This window comes from Antechinus flavipes, chromosome 3 (genome assembly GCF_016432865.1).
Source record: "Antechinus flavipes isolate AdamAnt ecotype Samford, QLD, Australia chromosome 3, AdamAnt_v2, whole genome shotgun sequence".
NCBI classification, from domain to species: domain Eukaryota; kingdom Metazoa; phylum Chordata; class Mammalia; order Dasyuromorphia; family Dasyuridae; genus Antechinus; species Antechinus flavipes.
In genome coordinates this window covers 88,331,833-88,353,433 of record NC_067400.1, presented here as the reverse complement: position 1 = coordinate 88,353,433, position 21,601 = coordinate 88,331,833, and the positions used below count along the sequence as shown (strand labels likewise).

General features: G+C 35.0%; 1 protein-coding gene across 1 annotated transcript in view; it reads right to left on the bottom strand.

Annotated features, from left to right (window-relative positions):
* Positions 1 to 16,916, bottom strand: part of EPSTI1 (epithelial stromal interaction 1) — a 105,634-nt gene extending 88,718 nt beyond the window's left edge. Inside the window, exon 1 of the mRNA XM_051983861.1 lies at positions 16,442 to 16,916. Within this exon, the coding sequence (XP_051839821.1) occupies positions 16,442 to 16,617 (176 nt within the window). The 5' untranslated portion in view covers positions 16,618 to 16,916. The remainder of the gene's footprint in view (positions 1 to 16,441) is intronic.
* Positions 16,917 to 21,601: the final 4,685 nt, after the last annotated feature.

Sequence of the window (21,601 nt, the reverse complement as noted above, 5' to 3'; positions counted from 1 at the left end):
TGAAACAGAAGGTTTTGCAAGGGTCAGTATTGAAAAATTACCCATGTATAGGCTTTGTAAATAAAAAGCTTTAATAAAAAATAAAAATAAAATGTTATGTAGACAGCAACAAAAAGATTATGTGACTAACTATGATGGACACTTTCCATCAATCCCACTTTCCAACAATGAGGCGATTCAAGGCAATTCCAATAGACTTGTGTTGGAAAATGCCATCCACATCCAGAGAGAGATCTATGGAGATTGAATGTGGATCAAAGCATTGTCATCATTTTGTTGTTCTCATTTGTTTGCTTGTTTTTTCTTCTTTCATTTTTCCCCTTTTGATCTGATTTTTCTTGCACAGTAAGATAAATGTAGAAATATGTTTGGAAGAATTGCACATATTTAATCTTATATTGGATTACTTGCTGTCTAGGGAGAGAGAGAGGAGGAGGAGGATGGGAGAAAAAATGGAACATAAAGTTTTTCAAGGGTGAATGTTAAAAACAATTTTTGCATGTATTTTGAAAATAAAAAGGTATTTTAAATGCTATGTTCACTGTCTCCCAAGTTTTAATCATTTCTACTTTAACAACTAGTTCTCTTTACTGTTCTCAATCACATCTAAGATACTGGCTTTCCTCTTCTCTACCCACTAAAAAATTAAATGATTATTTAGGGAGGTCAGGAGTACAATTTTTTCTTTTTTTCCCAAAGAAAGAATTCTAATAGGTAATGAATTTTCACAGATGTGTAGATCTTTGAAATGCCCCATTATATATTACTTGATCATGCCACATGCCAGGTTGAATTTCAGTCTCTACCAAGTCATTGTCCAATTTGAATCATTATTTTCTAAAGTGATTTTCCTGACAGATCCCATGACCTTCTTTGAATCCACAATTAGCACAGTACCTGGCACAAAGTAGATGCTCAATAAATCATTGTTGACTGTACAGCAAAACCCTCTTCTGAATTTCTTTAGTTTTGTCATTCCAGTACTTAAGATTCATCTTCAGCATCATTCTCCAGTCCTTAATCTCACCCCACATGGTCACTCAACTGCAATAACATTCTCACATGTCCTCCCACCCCCCCCCAAGTACATAACCATCACCTCAGTTCAGGCCTTCATCTCCTCTCACTTTAACTATTCAATTAGCCCTCCCCCCAAAACGATCTCCCTACCTCAGGTTTCTCTCTTTTCCAATCCTGATTCCATATACAACTGTCAGATTGATGTTCCTAAAGTACAAATCTAACTAGGTCATTTTGCTACAAAACAAAACTCCAGTAACTCCCTACTGTGCCTGTAGGATAAAAAATAAAATCCTCTATTTGGCATTTAAAGCCCTTGACAATCTGACTCCAAACTAGCTTTCCAGTCTGTTTGTCTATATATATATATGTTGTGTGTGTGTATATGTGTATATTATATATATATACATATATGTGTGTATATGTGTATATAATATATATTTATAATATAGTACATTATTCCCTCCCCTACTCCTGATTCTCCATACCAGTTCTTCCCCATGCTTGGTACATACCCCCTCCTCATCTTAAAATACTTGCTTTTCTTGAGGGCTCAATTTATGTCTCTTGGTACATGAAGACTTTCTTGATCCCTCCCTCAAAAATCATTTTGTATGTACCTCTAAATGTACATCTATATATAAGTAAACTATAAATGCCCCAAGAATAATAACTAATTTCACTCCTTATTTTCATATACTGGCCCATAAAAATACTCACTGGCCGAAGGGGGAAAAAAAAAAGAATAATCATCCTATCACAGTATACATTCATATTAAGTAAAATTTATAGCAATTTTCAGAGGTAGACAATGAAGGCAGATCACAAGTGGGCTTAAGTTACAAGGAATTAGAATGGGTGAAGGAGCACCCTATATAGAGTATAAAGTCTCTAGTGAGGAAGACTCATGTCCCTGAACTCAAATCCAGCCTCAGACACTAGTTATATTACTCTAAATAAATCATTGCACCCTGTTTGCCTCAGTTTTCTCATCTGTAAAATGATCTGGAGGAGAAAATGCCAGACCACCCTAGTATCTTTGCCAAGAAAACCCAAATGAGGTCATGAAAAATTAGAAACCACTGAACAATAACAAAAGGATGTGTGAAGGCTTGGCAAAAGTTTAAAACTATCAGGTTGTTTGCTACTTTAAATCTTTTTTGAAAGTATAAATCTCGAACAAGCAGGTCATCCAACTACAATAAACCATTTCAAGAAGTTTGTAAACTATTTTTTTTTTTTTTAGTTAGAATGTGGTCAACATTCGAATTGACATCCTTCTCAAGGATGGTTTTTAAATTAAAAAGAAAACAATATAATTATAATCTTCATCTTTATGGAACCATTTAAAATTCATATACAATTTCCTTGAAGCAACTCTGAAAAAGTATTAATAATTCCATTTCCATAAAAGAAATTCACAGCTGAAACATTTAAGTTCCTTGATCATTGTCATTCTGCCTCTCAGTAAATATAATACATATGAAACTAAAAAATGAGTTTTTACCTGAACATTTTAATGACCTCAAGTAAATCCATATCATATCATTCCTTAATTTCTACCTTTAAGAATATACAAACTGAGACACAAATACTCCTAAATACCCTCCACTGTGTCATTTATAATATGGTGCAATGTAAACAGGACTAGATTTGGTGTCCAGAGACAATGGGTTTATTCCCTGACTCCTTTCCTTACTGTATGACCTTGGGCCACTTTTAGCACTCTGAACTTTCAATTTCTTCATTGGTAGGGGTTAATGAATGGACTAGAAGACCCCAGGTCTAAACTTTCAATGCTGTGATAGAAGCAGCCATTCTAGCACTCAACCAACTTTTGGGGGAAGGATTTGGTGGGAGGGAGGGGGAAAGCAACTGACACTTAATATACTTCTTACAGCAAAACTGATGACGGAATATAAATCCAGAATTGTACCTCCAAGTCCAACACTCTCATTTATAGAGGGGGAAAAGAAGGCATTTATTTACCCAAGATCATACAGAGATGGTAAGCCTCAATCATATCTGGGATTTTAACCTAAGTCCTCTGGCTCTAAACCCACATATTCTAACATAACTAGATAACCCTCAACATGACTCCCCCCACCTTAAATTTTTTGACGAGAGAATTTTTTAACAGATTTCAACTTCATTAAGCAACATTTTTATTCTGCATGTCTTTTTTCCCCTACTCATTCTCAAAATACATCTTTGTTTTGATGATGTGACCAACTGTATCCCCATTTAAAAAAAAAATCTCACCTCTAAATATAACTGAATTCCTGTCCCCTTCATTTATTTTCTCCAAGTTCTTCTTCTCTCTGCTACAATAATATGCCCTCTAATTCCAGATTCTGTCTCTTAATGTATATGTGATAAGACCCCTTATGGGGTTTTGCTAATAAAAACCAAGCCTACATTTTCCTCTCTAGAAACAATAATGCTTTTTTGAGTGTATTCTTCTTAGAGGCAATTAACTAGAATAGTGACTTGATAAAAGACTACATTTTCAGTCAGAAAGACAGAGTTCAAATCCAGTTACATACACACTTACAAACTATGTAATCTTGGTTAACTCACAACCTCACAGACAGAATCTGGAATTAGAGGGCATATTATTGAAGCAGAGAGAAGAAGAACTTGGAGAAAATAAATGAAGGGGACAGGAATTCAATTATATTTAGAGGTGAGATTTTTTTTTAAATGGGGATACAGTTGGTCACATCATCAAAACAAAGATATATTTTGAGAATGAGTAGGGGAAAAAAGACATGCAGAATAAAAATGTTGCTTAATGAAGTTGAAATCTGTTAAAAAATTCTCTCATCAAAAAATTTAAGGTGGGGGGAATCATGTTGAGGGTTATCTAGTTATGTTAGAATATGTGGGTTTAGAGCCAGAGGACTTAGGTTAAAATCCCAGATATGATTGAGGCTTACCGTAACAGTTTCCTGTATCTGTTAAATGAGAACAATAATAAATTGCAGGGTCATTGTGAAAATGAAATGATGTAACATATGTAAAAATACTTTGCAAACTTTAAAGCAACATAAAGACAAGATACATTGTCCTCCAATTCTTCCTTCCCTCTCCCCTTTTCCACCAACTTCCCACTCCCCACTCAAAAAAAATCTCTCAACTTTCTAAAATCCATTTTGGAGGAACAATGATCACCTCCCTCAATGTATTTATTATTTTTCGCAAATCAAATTTGGTTACACAGGAATCAGTTAAGGTTTCTTTATTTAATCCTTTCTTTTTCCTTTAAAAATCAAAGATTAGAAGTAGAATGTGACTCATTTGTACAACTAACATTTTATGGACAGACTGAAGATTATTATGGTTCTGAAGCTTTTTTATTTTTTCGGAAGAGACAGAGTAAGATGTACAAACAAAAATAATAATAAGACTTCTGAATGAAGCCTGCTGAGACATTGCCTTTCTAAATTAAGTAGCCTGGGACTTAAGTTCATCTGAAATATGGTATAAAGTAAGTTTGCCCTTGAATTTTTATGATTATAAGTTTCTACAGTCATATCACAGGACTTTCTATTAAAAAGTCTTTTAATCCATCTCGAATTAAAATAAAAAACAAGAGCCCCAGCCTGAACAAAGCATCCATCGGCCTGATTCCCAGATCATCTGTGTCTCCACTCTCAGCCTGCTCTCTTTGATTTTTTTTTCCTACTTTAAGCTAGTTTCAGATTCAAATACATTCTGAATAGATGTAATTAACCTTAACAATGCATATAACCTTACAGCACTCTACAGACTTTGCTGTAAGTAACCTCACTGTGTAATTGAACTAAGTTTCTTCCCCCTCTCAGTTCTGGTAGGTCTCAAATGATTATTATAGGTATTAAGTGTTTTTCAAGCTTTCATCATCCCGTTGATTTATTGTTTTACTGTTTCAGCTGTCACTGACTTCTCAAAAATAAAATGCCCACTCATTTTCTTTAATATTGTATTTGAATTGAAATGATTGCTCCTGGAGTCTTGGCAGAGTACAATTGTAAGCTCCACTAAGGAACGAAAATATCAGGAAATGTTGAAACTTTAGTGCAAATAGGAATGAAATCTGACCCTAACCCAATTTAGAGCTTATTGATTTAATAAAATATAACAATTCTGTCCATAGCCTTGGCTATTAAGGCTATTCAGAACTAATGACAATAAGAATGTATACCATATTCATAAATGGATTTCCAACAATAGAACTTAGCCATATTGTTGTAGAAAAATAATTTGGGTAATAATTCCCCAGGTGTTTTTTCCTAAATTAAGTCACATAAATACGTATCACATATAATGTGAATAGGTATTTTTATATGCATCAATACCAGTAATATTTTTCTTTTCAGTATCACATTTCATTATACTGTAGGTATTTCTACTTTCTCAAGTGATCCAAAAATCAGCCAAATCACTAGTTTTAGTCTCTAAGGGATATGACTTAGGATCACAGATGTAAGCTGGAAAGAAACTCGAAGGTCACTTAGTCCAGTCCCATCTCTTTCAGATAAAGTTAAGTGACTGTACAAGGTAGACCTAAGATTGGGTAGTGGTATCCTCTGAGTCCAAATCCACTCCTCATTCCAAGTTACTTGCTGCCCCCTAAGAACCACCGTATTAAGTAATCTATTTAACCAAATATAGTCCCTCTCATTTGCCTTTATCTCATTAGTTCATTTCATCAATGTTCCCATGTAGAGAATAAAAAGGTAAAGAGCCTTCATTCATATAACAACAAAAAATATAATAACAATAATAATAGCAGCTAGCAATTATAAGGCATTTTAAGGTTTACAAAATGTTTCCCATGTTATTTCCTTTGATCCTCATCCTAATTCTAGGAGGTAGATCCTATTATAATCCCTATTTTACATATTAAAAAAAACTTAAGACCATAAAAAAAGTGGGGAAGTGTTAAGTGACTTCTTCAGCATTCATGTAACTAATAGGTGTCAAAGGCAATATTCAGGGCTTCCCGATTCCAATCCCAGAACTCTATGAACTCTGCCACCTAGCCAATACTCTGAGTCCTTTTAATTCATTGAATCACACAATTTAGTTGTTAAATGTAAAGTACCTTTTTACCTATCCTTTAGAAAGGAAGTCTAAGGTATTTTTCCCCCATGAAATGGAATAAGAGTCAGCAAAAGAATTAGGGTTTTCACAATAAATCATGTACTCTAGAAACACTTCTTTCCACACACAAAAAGAAAAAAAAAATCTTGATTCTTTCAGGCCATTGAGATACTATTTCACATAATTGACAAGGACTTCAGAATAGCCCAATTCCCCCACATCCACCAGCAGACATATAACTAGTCCTTCACACCATTCAGTACCTGTAGGATAAGTCAGGAATAATTTTTTTTTAAATTTCCTACTTTTCCTTCTATCTATTAGAAGATATTTCACTACTCCTCAATTGCATTTAAGAAGTTCTAAGATTTAAACCGGAAATCAGTTATAAAACTTAATAACCAGTCTATCATTTGGGGTACTAAATTCTACCCCCAGAGCACAGTGTTTTCCCAGAATTAATTTTTCCTGAAGTACCTTTGTCACATATTAAGGACTGGTAATCTTTCGTAAATGTTGAACCACATCTTCATTTATTCACTTCTGTGAGGACACAGGAGAAGGGGTGGGGCAGTATAGAAGTTGTCATAGTCACCTTCCCCCCTACCCAATAGACGTTGCCATGGAATGCTAGGATCTTTTAAGCCAAGAGGCAAAATCTTCTATATTTTGATTGGGAATACCTAAAATAATCTCTCTCTAAAAATTTAGCACACTAATTGGATTTGAACAGAAGTTTGGTGAGAAAATGTTAATGCTTATATTTTCTCCTCTGGATATATAATGCAAAATTATTGGTACAAAATTTATAAATATGTGTATATAAAATGATAGTGAATTTTCAGTTTTAAAAATAGACTTAATTTCTCAGATGTTGCCACAAGATTTCCCATATTCAGTAATGTCTATCCCAAAACTACAAATATATTTCAAGGTTAAAATTCATAAATTAGATTGTAGTTAAATTATATTGAGCAATTTTTGCCTATGTGTAGGAATCTTCCTCAGATTTAAGGTCTGGGGTACTCCTAGGTTGGAAATAAATTGAAAGGAAAAGAAGGATAAGATGGATTTTGTCCTTCAGGTTATAGGCACACGTGCTTTGCTGGAAACCCTGGCTGACTCCAAATCATATTCACTTATCTTTGTCAGTACTTTTAACCCTGATCATGCACAAAGAATACATTCCTAAAAGTCAGGAAGACTCATCTTCCTGAGTTTAAATCCAGATTCAGACATTTATTAGCTGTGTGACCCTGGACAAGTCATTTAACCCTATTTGCCTCAGTGTCCTCATCTGTAAAATGAGCTGGAGAAGGAAATAGAAAATACTCCAGTATCTTCACCAAGAAAAATCCCAATTAGGGTCATAGAACAGCTAAAATGACTCAACACAAAGTAGAGGTAGCAGGATATAAAAATATACAAACCATCAGCATTTCTAGATAACATTATCAAAAATCAGAAAGAAATTATCCAAAAAAATAGCACATTCAAGATGACCACAAAACGCATAAACCATTTTGAAACCATCCCACTAAGACAAGCTTATAACTTAGAGGAATACAATTACAATTGCATTGTAAGAAGGGAAAAGGACCCACATGTGCAAAAATGTTTGTGGCAGCCCTTTTTGTAGTAACAAGGAACTGAAAACTGAATGGAAGTCCATCAGTTGGAGAATGGATGAATAAATTATGATATAGGAATATAATGGAATATTATTATTCTATAAGAAATTATTTCAGAAAAGCCTGGAAAGACTTACATGAACTGATAGAAATTAAGAAGAACCAAGAAAATTATACACATTAACAACAAGTTTATGTGATGGTCAACTGTCATGGACCTGGTTCTTTTTATAGATATATATATATAGTTTTTTATTGACAAAACATATGCATGGGTAATTTTTCAACATTGTCCCTTGTGATCACTTCTGTTCCAACTTTTCCCTTCCTTCCCTCCACTCCTTCCCCTAGATGGCAGGCAATACTATACATGTTAAACATATTAAAGTATATCTTAGATACAATATATGTGTACAGATCTGTACAGTTCTCTTGTTGCACAAGAAAAATCGGATTTAGAAAGGTAAAAATAAATTGGGAAGAAAAACAAAAATGCAAGAAGTCCACATTCATTTCCCAGTGTTCATTCTCTGGGAATAGCTGGTTCTGTTCATCACTGATAATTAGAACAGAATTGCATCTTCTCATTGCCTAAGAGAGCCACTTCCATCAGAACTGATCCTCATATAGTATTGTGGTTGAAGTGTATAATGATCTCCTGGTTCTGCTTATTTCACTTAGCATCAGTTCATATAAGTCTCTCCAAGCCTCTCTGTATTCATTATGCTGGATCTGGTTCTTTTCAAAAAGAGGAGATTCAAGGAAATTCCAATAGACTTGAAAGTGCCATCCAAAATCAGAGACAGAACCATGGAGACTGAATGTGGATCAAAGCATAATTTTTCATCTTTGTTGTTATTCATTTCCTTGTTTTTCCCCACTCTCATGTTTTTTCTCCTTTTGATCTGATTTTTCTTGTGCAACATGACAAACATGGAAATATGTTTAGAAGAATTATATGTGTTTAAACTATATTGGATTGATTATTATCCAGGGGAGATAGGTGAGAAGATAGAGAAAAATATCTAGAACACAAGGTTTTGAAAAACTGAATGTTGAAAACAATCTTTGTATGTATTTAGAAAAATAAAATCCTATTTAAAAAAAACAATCTTTAAGTAATTAAAGCAAGACAAATAGAGAATTATTATTGTTCATGATGTTTCTAGCTGGGTCCCAAAAATAAAGTAGTTACCTAATTTATTTTGTGAATTTAATGCCAACCAAATTTATCAACGGAGGAATTTATTTGTCAGGATGATGGCTGATTTTGTGACTTCATTAATATTGGGAACTCCCAGATGAAAAAACTCTCTAATGCAGGTCACCTTCTCTGATACTTAGAGAAATGTCTGATGCACTCAAAGATTTTGTGATTTGCTAAGAGTCATATGACCAATTTATGTCACAGGTAAACTTTGAATCCAAACCATCCCAACTCTGGGGTCAGCTTTATTTCTGCTTTATAGAGCTAGCCAAAATAATAACTAATTTGTTTGGGAGAGTTAATGGCCTAGAATTTTGAAGAAAATTATGGGAAAGATAGAAAAAAAATAAAATAAAATTGTTAGACCTCAAATTATGAATTAGTAATGGTGAAAAATTTTCAGTACTTGTTAAAAACAAAAATGACAGTGGAACCAACTAGATAAGCTAAAATCAGAAACAAACTAAGTAGCTTTAGTGTTCAATATACCCAAGAACTATTTGGAGAAGTGCTATTTAACAAAGACAATAAGGAAACTTAGAAAGTAGCAAATAGCTTTAGACCCATTGCTTACACTTATTACAATGAGTTCCATTTTGATTTAAATATAGAAATTATGTCATGTTTTTAAAAAACCAATGGGTGATGTTTAAAAAACAAAGATTAAAATTTAAAAATGGATGAAGATGTATTTTACCAATTACTAGTTAAAAAAAAAAAAAGAATTGAGAACACATACCAAAAAAAAAAAAAAAAAAAAAAAAAAAACACACACAAATATAAGCCTGGCTGGAGAAAGGAGGACTAAGTGGGACTTTCTAGAAGATGTTAGAATGGAAATGAATGACCCAAGCACTACTAAATTCCTTCAAAAATTGCAGCAAGTGTGTCAAAAATTTAAAAATCGAGAACAAAACATTCACAAGAAAAACATGCAGAAAAAGGAATAAGTAGTTGTTAATAAAAAACCTAAAATACAAACAATAAGTATATATGGTAATAAATTTATATTACAGATATAAAAGATGGGAAGGGAAGTTTCAGTAGCAAAATTGGATCAAAAGATTTGACAAAGCATCCAATAAGATCAACAAAAGAAATTAAAAACTAGCAACTTTGAATATTAATGGTTGAGTTTACCCTCAAATATAAATGTTACAAAATGCATAGTATTTAGGCCCAGTAATATTTTGCTTAAAGGAAATAAGAATAAGAAAGATTTATAGGGTTAAAATCAGAAATTAAGAGAAGAAAAGTATGCTTTGCCTGACTCCAGAAAAACAAGAGATAGAATCATGATACTAGATAAGATTAATGTCAACGTAAACTTTGACTAAACTACCAAGAGAGATAATTCAATTTAAAAAATAAGCATTTATTAAGTACCTACTATATGCCAGACCTTGTTTTAGGCTGCTGGAAATAGAAATTCAAAAACAAAAGTTGCTATTTCAATATTCCAATAGAAAAAGAAAACCTAGAAAAGTAAATTTTAAAAAAACCTAGAAAATAGAAAATAAATCTAAATAATGTATTTTTGAGGAGAGGACAGTAAATCAAGATAGACTTTCTATAGGAGGGGGAACAAAATTTGAGTTTAAGAAAGTTAGGGAGGAACTAGTTGATAAAGTAAATAGAATACTAGCTCTGGAGTCAGGAGGAACAGAGTACAAACCTGACCTCAAACACTTACTAGCTATGTGATTCTGGGCAAGTCACTTATCTTGCATAAAAGATGCAAAAAAAAAAAAAAAAAGAATGATTTAAAATAGTAAAAACACATTTTAAAAAATGTGTTATTAAAAAACAAAGAATGGAAAAGAATTTTCTTTAACATGATATAAAGTAATTTACTTAAATGGAAGAGCCAACATTGTGAATGATGAAAGCACTGAGATCCTTCCCACTTAAACAGTTTTTAAACATGGATAAAACTAGATTTCTAGAATATGAAAGGAACTGATATGAATTCATCAGAGTCATTCTCCAACTGATAAGTCACCAAAGGGCAAGATTAGAATTTCAGCTTTGTCCTGACCATATTTCCTTCTACATTTGTATCCTTTCTACATGGGCTTGTGATGTAAATCTTTTCATATAGGTAACCAGGTAACACAGGGGAAGGAGTGCTGGACAGAGTCAGATAAATCCAAATTTGAATCCAATATCAGATACTTGCTGTATAACCCTGGGCAAATCATATAACCTCTATCTGCCTCAGTTTGATCTCCCAAGGTTGCAGTGAGAATTTAGTGAGATATTTCAAGGATTGTGTAAATCTTAAAGCACATTCTAAATGCTAGCTATCATCATTATTCATTACACAAGCCCCCTCTTCCTATAATGTCTCCTGGTTACATGTGCTCTGTGCAGAGGTGCACCTTTCTCAGTGATGGTAGGGTAACCTGTGAGTAATCCACATATGTGTTAAGTCTTTTGTCATTTTATTGTCTATTCTGTCTAGTGTGTAAATTAATTGCTCCTCTGACTGACAGGTAAAAGTAAAGAGGGGAAGGGGGGAAGGGGGAATGGATGCTAACTCAGTATCTTGAACTTAGGATAACTGTTATGGAGGCTCACCAGCTGCAGCAAGTAAAGATAATAATACTTCCCAAATAATTCTGGGTTTGTTTACACAGATCATAAGTCAATGATTTATTCTACAGAAGTAGAAAAATAAAATTCATACAAAACAACAAAAGGTCAAGAATATCAAAGGAAATTAAGAAAAAGATGGAAAGGGAAACACTGCATAGTAATATGGTGTTTACTAAATCTAGAATTATAAAACACTCATTATTCCAAAATTATTGTTTACAGGCTACATAACACCTTGGCAAAATAATGAAAACCAATCAAAATAAATTGCAAAAGATAAACAATCTAGATTACTAAAAGCATATATGACAAAATGAAATGAGGAAGGATTTCCTCCAAATCATAGCTTTAAGAATTAATCTTTTGACCAGAAGAAATTGTAGGAGATAAATATAGTACACAAAAAATGCATCCAGAATCAGAAAAAAAATTGAAGTGGATTCTATTTATCAAATAAAAGGTTGATATCTAAAGAATATAAGGAACTGACACAAATTCCAGAATAAGAACAATTACTCAATGAATCATCGTTTAAAGGGTAGTCAATTTTAAGGAATTATTTTCTTGGGTCAGTTTTTGTCCTTCCTTTTCCAAGCTGTTGATTGTCTTTTCCATACCTCTTATTTCTTTTCTCAATTTTTCTTCTGACTCTTATTTAACTTTAAAAATTCTTTTTGAGTTCTTCCAAGAAGGCTCTTTGGGCTTGAGACCAATTTATATCTCTTTGAGGTTTCAAATGTGGGCATTTTGTCCACTTCTGGATTTGGTATTTTGAGCTTCCCTATCACCATAGTAATTTTCTGTGGTCAAAGTTTTTTATTTTTCTTGCTCATTTTACTTTTTTTTTTTCCCTTTCTTCCCCTCCCCCGAATTTTATGGCTTTTAAAGTTGAGATCTGCTTCTGGAACACAAGGGTGACTGTTTCAAGCTTCTTTATGGCTTTTAGCTTTGGCTTTCAGAGCTGGAGTTTCTGGTGTTTAGTAACTTGCTCACAGCACTGGATTTGCCTGACTTAATCTCACCTACTGTTGCCTAGTTTTTGAGATTGGCAATTTGCATCTGCACTGGGACTGGAGGCTCCACCAGTGCTCTGCTGTGCCAATTGTCGTTACAAGACAGAGGAGTCTAGATTGTTGATCTGTGCTGTGGCCGAGATCCTCCCAATGGCTTGCGCAAACACCTTTTGCACTGGATTGCACTCTCCTTTCACGCAAATGAGACTGATCTTTTCTCAAGGTCTTCCATGCTATCTTGAACTGAAAAATTGTTTCTTTTTTATCTCTTTGTAAGTTCTGTCACTTCAGAATCAGTTCAGAGGCTTAATTTCAAGTTGTTTCTAAGGGAAATTGGGGAAAGCTCAGGTAACTTCTTGGCTTTTCTCTGCCATCTTGCCCAAAAGAGGCAATTCTTGAAAGGTTAAAAAACTAGCATGTAAAAAACAAATAAACAAACAAACTTAATAAGAAAAAGATCTTTAAAAGGAATGGAGATTCCACTTGACCCAAATCCAATTAATTAAAATTATTGATTTTAATAAACAAGCATTTATTATTAAGCACTATGTGCCAGATGTTAGAATATAGAGACAAGTGAAAGAAACTTATCTTCCTTCAGGGATGGCATGTAGCATACATTTATTGTTGTCATTAAGTCATTTTTCACTTATGTCTGGATCTTTGAGACACCATTTGGGGTTTTCTTGGCAAAAATAATGGAGTGGTTTGCCATTTCCTTATCAAGTTTATTTTACAGATGAGGAAAATTGAGGCAAATAGGGTTAAGTGACTTACACAGGGTCACACAGTTATATGTTTGAGAGTCAGGGAAATGAATCTTCCTGATTCAGGTACCATATAGTAGCTGGAACACGCATATATTCTATGAAAGAAAAACAGCATCCTCTACTTGTTTAGTATGAGCCCATCAGAGATCAATTTATTGGAATTCTTTTTTTAAAAATGATCCAAACCGACAGCAAACAGAAATCAAAAATATAATTAGAACACAACAGATAATATACAATCTTCCACAGGGAAGAAAATATCTCAGCTTAGTCAGAAGAATGTAAGTCCCCAATCTTACTCAAGGGGAAATTCCTTGAAATCTTGTGTGGTAAACTGATAATAAATCCATGAGGAAAATGCTGGTGTCAACTTTCCCCTCCAGAAAGCCTGGAAATATAGTGTCCTCTCTCTTGAATCTTCAATTTTGATTAAATTCTATGGATGGGAGTATGAAAAAGAACCAAAGGGCATAGTTTCCTCTACTAACTAACAATTTGTCAAAATTTGCATTTTTAGAGCAACCACAAAGAAAAAGGCCAAATTCCACAGTACAAAATACAATTCTAGGGTTTCATTGATAAAGCATGGTCGGAGCCTTCTCTGCAGGATTTCAGGTGGGTCCTACTTCTTCTCTAGATATCCCAAGTGAACAATGAAGCTAGTGCCACAATATTGTCAGACTTGATCTGATTCATAGAGGCACAGAAGATCATGCAATAAAGCAAGTGATGACAAAAATCATTGACTCTGAAACTTCTGATCAACCAATCTTACTCCGTATTTACTAGTGGAAATCAAATGAACGACTTAATGTTGACATGACATGCACACATTTTGGTACTTTAAGATCAGGACCAGAAGAGGGGAGGAAGCTAAAAGGGTGGAGTGTTCACAAACATTGGCTGTTTAGGGTTGGATATATTGGGCATATATTACACAGTAGTATAGCTTACACCACGGGGAAATGACATTAATCCTTCCCTCTCACCAGTTGGAATGGGTTTTAAATGACAATAGTATGGATGTACAGCTCTCCTTGCTTTTCAAATGGTGGTTGTAATTAAAGATCCTTACAAATAGTATCACTTTCATTTTCCCCTCTCATCAGAAATTTCTAGACAGTTGAAAGCTGGAGACAGGTTGCTAAGAAACACACATTACCTGGTGGCCAGTAAACAGTCCGTTTGATTTCATCCTGTGCTTTTTGAGGGAATTCACGCATACCCGAACTTTGAAAAATATTCAGTTTAGGATTCCCTTTGAATAAGAAGGATGATCTGGGTAATTTCAAATAAGGATTGCTACATTTCTCTTGTCCTCAGGATAATAGAAGTCATGCAACAGTAAGACCTCATTAATTTTCAGTAACCCAAAAATCTAGAATCCTGAGCACTTATTCCTAACAAGTCACCAGACCCTATGGCTGAATATTCATTATACATACACACATATTACATGTAATTTTTTTTCTAAAAAAAGCTCACAGCCTTTCATTCAAGAACACCTAATAAGCATTAGCAGTTAACTCTGCTCAGGTTTCTGCTTTTGATTAAATTGCATACCACCTCACTCAAATGAGTCCATTTATCCCTTAAAAGAAATAGGGACAGAATTGTGATTTCAGTGGATAGGGAACTCCCCACTGAGGAAATTCCTGGTACCCATACAGGTAAACACCTTCTTGCATTTTATAGAGTGAGAGAATTGCCTATAGCACAAGGAAGTGACTTCTCCAGTATCACATAGCTAATATGTGTCAGGAAGGACTTAAATCCGGGTCTTCCTGCTCCAAGGCTAACTCTCTACCCAATACTTCACACTGCTGTTTCTAAAATGGGGGGGAGGGGAGGGAAGTGAGGAGGAGAGGAGGGGGAGGAAGGGGGAAGGACAAGATTGAGCAAACAGAATCTGAAATTTTAAAAATAATTTTCCAGTTTTCTCTATCCTGGTTACCTTACTTTTATTTCTAAGAAATTAGCTAGTTCTGAAACTCTCATTGAACACCTCTAAGTTCAGAAAACTCATTCTAATTGTAGGCAGATCTTTGTATTCTGATGAAGACTGGATGATTTTTTAATAATGTCCAAGGGTTGGTCCTGGTTTCGCCCTCTAGGGCCACCCAAAAGAAGGTAAACTCTTCTACACTGGCCCTTCTAGCCTATTTCTTAGAAGTTTATCTGGGTGGTAAAAGATTTCTGGAGCAAAGCTTTCAATTCAGTTTTTCAATTCAAGTAGATGCAGGTAAATACTATCTAAAGTCCACTTTTAGAAGGAGGACAGCTGCATAAATATGAAGGAAAGATAAGGGCAGGAGCTATAAAAAATTTTTGAGGGAGGAATTACTCTCATCAAACTTTGTAGTCTTATTCCCTCAAATGCTATTTCTTTCTTCTCTCCTTTACCCCCATTCTCCAATCTGTCCCTGAGAGTCAAACTCATAAAGTCCCAACTATAATACTATAAAGTCCCAACTATAATACTATAAAGTCCCAACTATAATATTATAAAGTCCCAACTATAATACTACAAAGCCTCAACTAAAATACTATGAAGTCCCAACTATAATACTATGAAGTCCCAACTAAAATACTATAAAGTACTTTGAGTTGTTGCTTTAAAAAAAAAAGTTTCACTGTATTTACCTGTCAATTTAGGTTTCAGCTTTGGTTATGACATATCGCCTCTATATATTCATAAAATCCCTTCTAAAGATGCTATGGATTTGCATTCCTCCTTTTTCATTGTTGACGACTGACTTCACCTGAGATCAGGTTCAATGACTTTATAGAAAACAGAGTTAGGGAGAAAAAAAATACTACCTCAAGTGGGAGAAAAAAAAAAAGAAAAAAAAGGTGGAGAGGATGTAAAGGAAGAGGATTCTGTGAAGTTTTATGATCCAGCAGCACCCTAGATTAAGAGCTTTTGGAATCACAGAGACCACCCAGTCCAATTCTCTCAATTTACAAAAGAAGAAACTGACCACCAATGAAATGCATTTGTAGCTCATTAGGATCCACGCTGGTGTTTTTAAAAGATTAGACTTCCCAGATGTGGACAAACCACCTATGAAAGGAGATGCCTCCTCCAGCGGATGCAGCTCACTTTAGACTTACGGCTTTTGATTCTGGGGTCCAGATCCGGAGCTCTCCAGCAACTGGTCTTCATAGGAAGCTCCAGCACTCATTCTCCGGCCTTGGAGCAAGCCCTGTTCAGGCCGCCTTTTAACTGTATGCCAAGCAGCAGAAGAGAAAGAAGGCTGCGAGAACGAAACCCTGCTTCGGCTGTACATGGTCAGTGGGTCTCAGGGAAGCAATGCTCCAGGCTCTGGGAGCAAAGTTCAAAGGCAGCTGGCGGCTGGCTCTCGAGGGACTCTGGTCTCGAGGGGAAAACGAAAGCGGCCAGGGAAAGCCCGCTCTTAGGTTTCGATTTCTCCACTGTTCCCCCACACCCCAGAAAGGCTTATTCTGCTTTCCTGATTTCCTTCCTCACTCCTTAGCAGAGGCGCTGTCCCCCACCCCCCGACTCTGTACCCTCTCCCGGCAACAGCTTCCTCCGGCCCTGACGTTCCAGGTGTCAACCAACCTACCCGAGCTTCTTTTGAGGGCTGCCTGTGGCAACAACCTAACTAACCTCGGACAAGATCAATTCCACCTGCCTTAAGTGGCCGCGGACTCTTAAGGCCTTCTCTAAAAAGAGCCTCGCTACAGAGATCAGTTTCGCAAAGGGTCGTTGTTATTGTCAAAGCCATTCACCTGTAGTAGGTCGGAGTTACAGGATTCACATTGGTTGACAACCCCCTTCCTACATCCCCATGTGGGCACACCATAGTTATGAAGGGTAGGAAGAGAATCCTCTTGGATGGGAAGCTAGAAGGGGAAGAGAGAGAGAAGGCGGGTGTTAGGTAATTAGTTCGACGACTCAACCCTAATTTTAGAAGTCCAAGCTACCTAGAAACATACTGAACCATAGGGCACAGAAAAATAAAATAAAATAAAATAAACCTTTAAGAGAAAGGATTCTAGACCCGCAATCACAATCATTCAAATCCCGCATTTTTTTAAGTGCCTGCTTATTTCATAGAGCTCTCTTTTTGGACAAAAACAGAAGGAAATTATATTTTTTTTTTAAATCAAGAAGAGACAGAGCAGGCAAAGAAATTCCCCCAATAAGATTAGGAATGAGGGGGTTTCTTTCCTTTTTTTTAAGCTTTATTTATTTATTAGGTTTCAACATTAATAAGATTTTGACTTTCATTTTTTTCTCCCACTCTCCTTCCCTTTACCCCTTCCCAAAATGGCAACCTGATATAAGTTATGTATGTTCAATCATATTAAATATATTTTCACCCTAGTCTTATTGTAAAAAAAAAAGAATCAGAACAAAGGGGAAAAACCAAGAGAAAGGAAAAAAAAAAAAAAAACACTTCATTCTTAAGGACTCACAATCCTTAAAATACTTTGTTTTTGTTTTTTTTCAATTTCATTATGAGAGTTTCAGTCCCTCTAGAGTCCTAGACTTGAAGTCAAGGAAATCAGTCTGATTTGTCTCAGAACTAAAATCACAATCTCATCTGAATTTCTCAACTCAAAAATGGAGATAACTACGCCCCTAGTTCCTAGATTATAACAAGGATAAAGGAAGATAATATGTAAAGTGTTTAGTAGAGTTTAAAGAGCTTTGTAAATGTTAGTTTATTATTATCTACTAATAATTCTGTGCTCTTTTTTTTGACGATTTAGACTTTTCTAGAAGCAATCTCTGTCATCTCCTCTAATTCACCCATTTAGAAGATGGAACTGGAAATGATTAACATGCTATAAGTGTTTTGAAGGCAGAAACTAGTCCCATTTCAGCCAAGTAGGGTTTAATAAGTGTCAATTAAATAATATAATGAAAAAAATCTGAGTTGAAGATTAGGATGTGTGTGTGTGTGTGTGTGTGTGTGTGTGTGTAAGTGTGTGTGTGTGTGTGTGTGTGTGTGTGTGTAAATTCAAGTCTGTTAAATCTGTAAAGCTAGAAAAAAAATAAGGGATAAGTTAAGAGCTAAAGATCTTCATGAGGCATTTGCCACTGCAGAGCTTGAGGGATATCATTCTCAAGTTATTGGAGAACTAGATTTGAAATTAGCTGACCTGGATTAGAATACAGGCTTTGACGTTTACTTAGAGCCTCCTGTGTGACTCTGAACTAGAGGAAAATACTTTATTATTTGTTGAAAGGATTTGGACCTAGTTTTGTATATAGTTTGACCCACCTTGTGAGATATGGGTCATTTGGACCTTAAGGATCTTCTAAGAAACCTGGGGATATCTGAGACACATACCTGAACCCCATCCAGGTCTTATTTTGGGTCCACTTTTGGATTCACCCACAGCATTTGTATTTTAATTTCACCCAAGTTTTCTTGAAAGCTGAATGCAGGTATCTTTTTCACTCATCCAGTTTTACATCTTCTACGTTGTCTTCTCCCCATTAGAATGTAAGCTCCTTGTGGGCAGGGATTGCATTTCTTTTTGCTTTAGCATAACTCTTTAGCACACGGATTAAGTAAAATGAATGAACAATTATCACTACCCTAAAGTGGGCTTCTTTGGGAATTACTAAATTTCTTTTCACTGAAGGTCTTGAAACAAAGGCTGCATGACTTCTTGTGTGTGCAGGGGTGACCTTTAGAAGTCCAGCTGAATTAGCTGACTTCCAAGATCCCTACCAAATCTAACAATCTGTAATACTGAGATCCTCTCTCTCTGAGTTTGTCTATTGGAGACACTGGACAGGCTTAGTGACAGTATTTTGAAAGACCAGACAAATCCATCCAAGTCCTCGAGGTTATTTTAACCTTCGATCTGTGTAAGGGTTATTGGCAGATGGAGTTAAGTCTCAGAGCCAGACCACACTTTCAGTTTATTGGAAAATAAAGCCTTAAGGAAGGTGGATTTGGAGTTCATCTAAGCATGCAATCTCTCTCCTGTTTGGGACAATCCTTTTACAGAACTGGAGAAGTTGCATTATGTTCTATTTCAATCCTATCACATGGCCTTTCAATAACTTTGATTTATTTTTAAGCTTATTCTAAGAGGAAGAAAGCAGTCCTTCTCAATTAGTTAACTATACATGGTATCACAAATCTTTCTCTGGGACCAACCTATTCAATACCTTCTTTATTTGGAAAAGCCCCAAAAATATATAAATGGGATTTTTGTTTCCAAGGGGAAAACATTGATTTTAGTGATGAGTCACAGCCTAAGATTCTCAGAGAAAGTTAGGGAAAAACCACTTCACTTCAGGTAGTTAAAAGTCTAAAAGCATTTTTCAGGAACAAACAGTTTACAATGTAAATAATGTCTTGAATATAGTAAATATTCCATAAATGTTCCTGAATTTAGTTTTAGTAGCACTTCATCCTATAAAATAAATAAAAGGAACTAAATCAGCAATTCAAAAAAAAAATCTGTAGTTCTCATGATTGATCTGGATCCATCTATTCTGATTTGGCTACAAATGCATCATTAGCCTCTGAACTCCATTGGACTATGATCTCCTTGAGAACAGGTACTATCTTTGGCCTTTGTTTATCCCCTCAGTGCTTGGTCCATTGTTTGGCACATGGTTGACATTTAATAAATTTGACTTACTATAGAGGATGATTGCAATCAACTCACATTGTGGAATCTTAAGAGGGAGAAGAGACCTTTGAGTTCACAAAATTGCAGCCAATGCAGAAACCCCTCAACAATATGCTTAGTCAAGGGCTCATCCAACCTCCATTTGAATGCTCATTTCCAGAGCTTCCAAGATAAAAATTCTATTCAAATGACAAGGGCTATCACCTATTTCACTCTTCTTTATAATACCAAATAGATTTTCAATTTGTCAAAAGTAGAATCAGCCCCAATAAACAATAAATGTCTCAAATGTTTGTATGGATATACACATATATGATCCAATTTATAATCGGGTCATTAGAGATTTAAGATAGTTTGACACTACTATCTTAATGTGTCAAACTCAAATAGAAAATGAATTACATATAAGAATCTGAACTATATATAAAAATCCTTAAAAGCTGCTTAGAAAAAAAACATGCATTATTTGTGTTCTTTTTCATTTATATGTATAATATATATGTATATACATAGATAGAGATAAATATATAGTAAACATTTCCCAAATACATTTTAATCTGGTTCCTCCCTCCTTATTACACACACACACACACACACACACACACACACACACACACACACACACTCAGGAGTGTTACAGCCAGCAGGCTAAGTATTTGATTTAAAAGATCAACAACCCTCATTTCCCTTTGCCTGAGATTAGACTAATTATGGATTTGGGGAGAAAGGGCATATAACTTGGGCAAACTATTATCTACATCTTAGTGTGAATTGACTTTATTAGATTAATCAGATGCCTGTATGAGTTGATTCTCTAGTAGAAAAAGGAATAATAGAAATTAATTAAAATAAATAACAATTTTTTTGAAATCTATTTTTTTAATCTTTAAAAGTTATGTAAAGCCCCATTCTTGTGTTTGCTGTGTTTTTAGATGTTTCATATATTAAAAGATTGCTGTTGTTCAGTTATTTTTACCTCTTTGTAAGCCCATTTGGGGTTTTCTTGGCAAAGATACTGGTGTGGTTTGCCATTTCCTTTTCCAGCTCATTCTCCAGTATACATGAGGAAACTGAGGCAAACAGAGTGAAATGACTTGCCCAGAATCACACAGCTAGTAAGTGTCTGAGGTTAGATTTGAACTCAGGTCTTCTTGAGGCCTATTTGAGTCACCAAGCTGCCAATATAAGCATGTTAACATTTTGTAATTTCCTAAGCATTTTCTATAAATAGTTCAAGCTTCTTTGTTTGAAAGATGGCAAGAATATATTTAAGAGATGCATTTAGAATTTTTCAATATATCACTATTTCCTAATAAAGTGCTAAATCTTACTTCCTCTACCTAAATTTTGTGTGGCACAGTAAACAGCTGGAAAGGCAGAATTGGGTATGCTGGGCTATGTAACAGCCAAATGACTTTGCTAAATCCCTTAAGCCTGGGGCAAAGTGGGGGGAACCTCTCTAAGCCTATAAATGGAGCAAAGGAGCATCTCTGCATGGGAAAAGGGAGTTTCTTCCCTGACATTCCCTTTAGAGATGAAATCAAGGGTCCAGGAAAAAAGAAATAAGAAAAAGATTCTAAAATTGTCTTTTCTGTTTTGACAAAAAGAGAAAACACTAACTTGATATTGTGACATATCACTAAGATC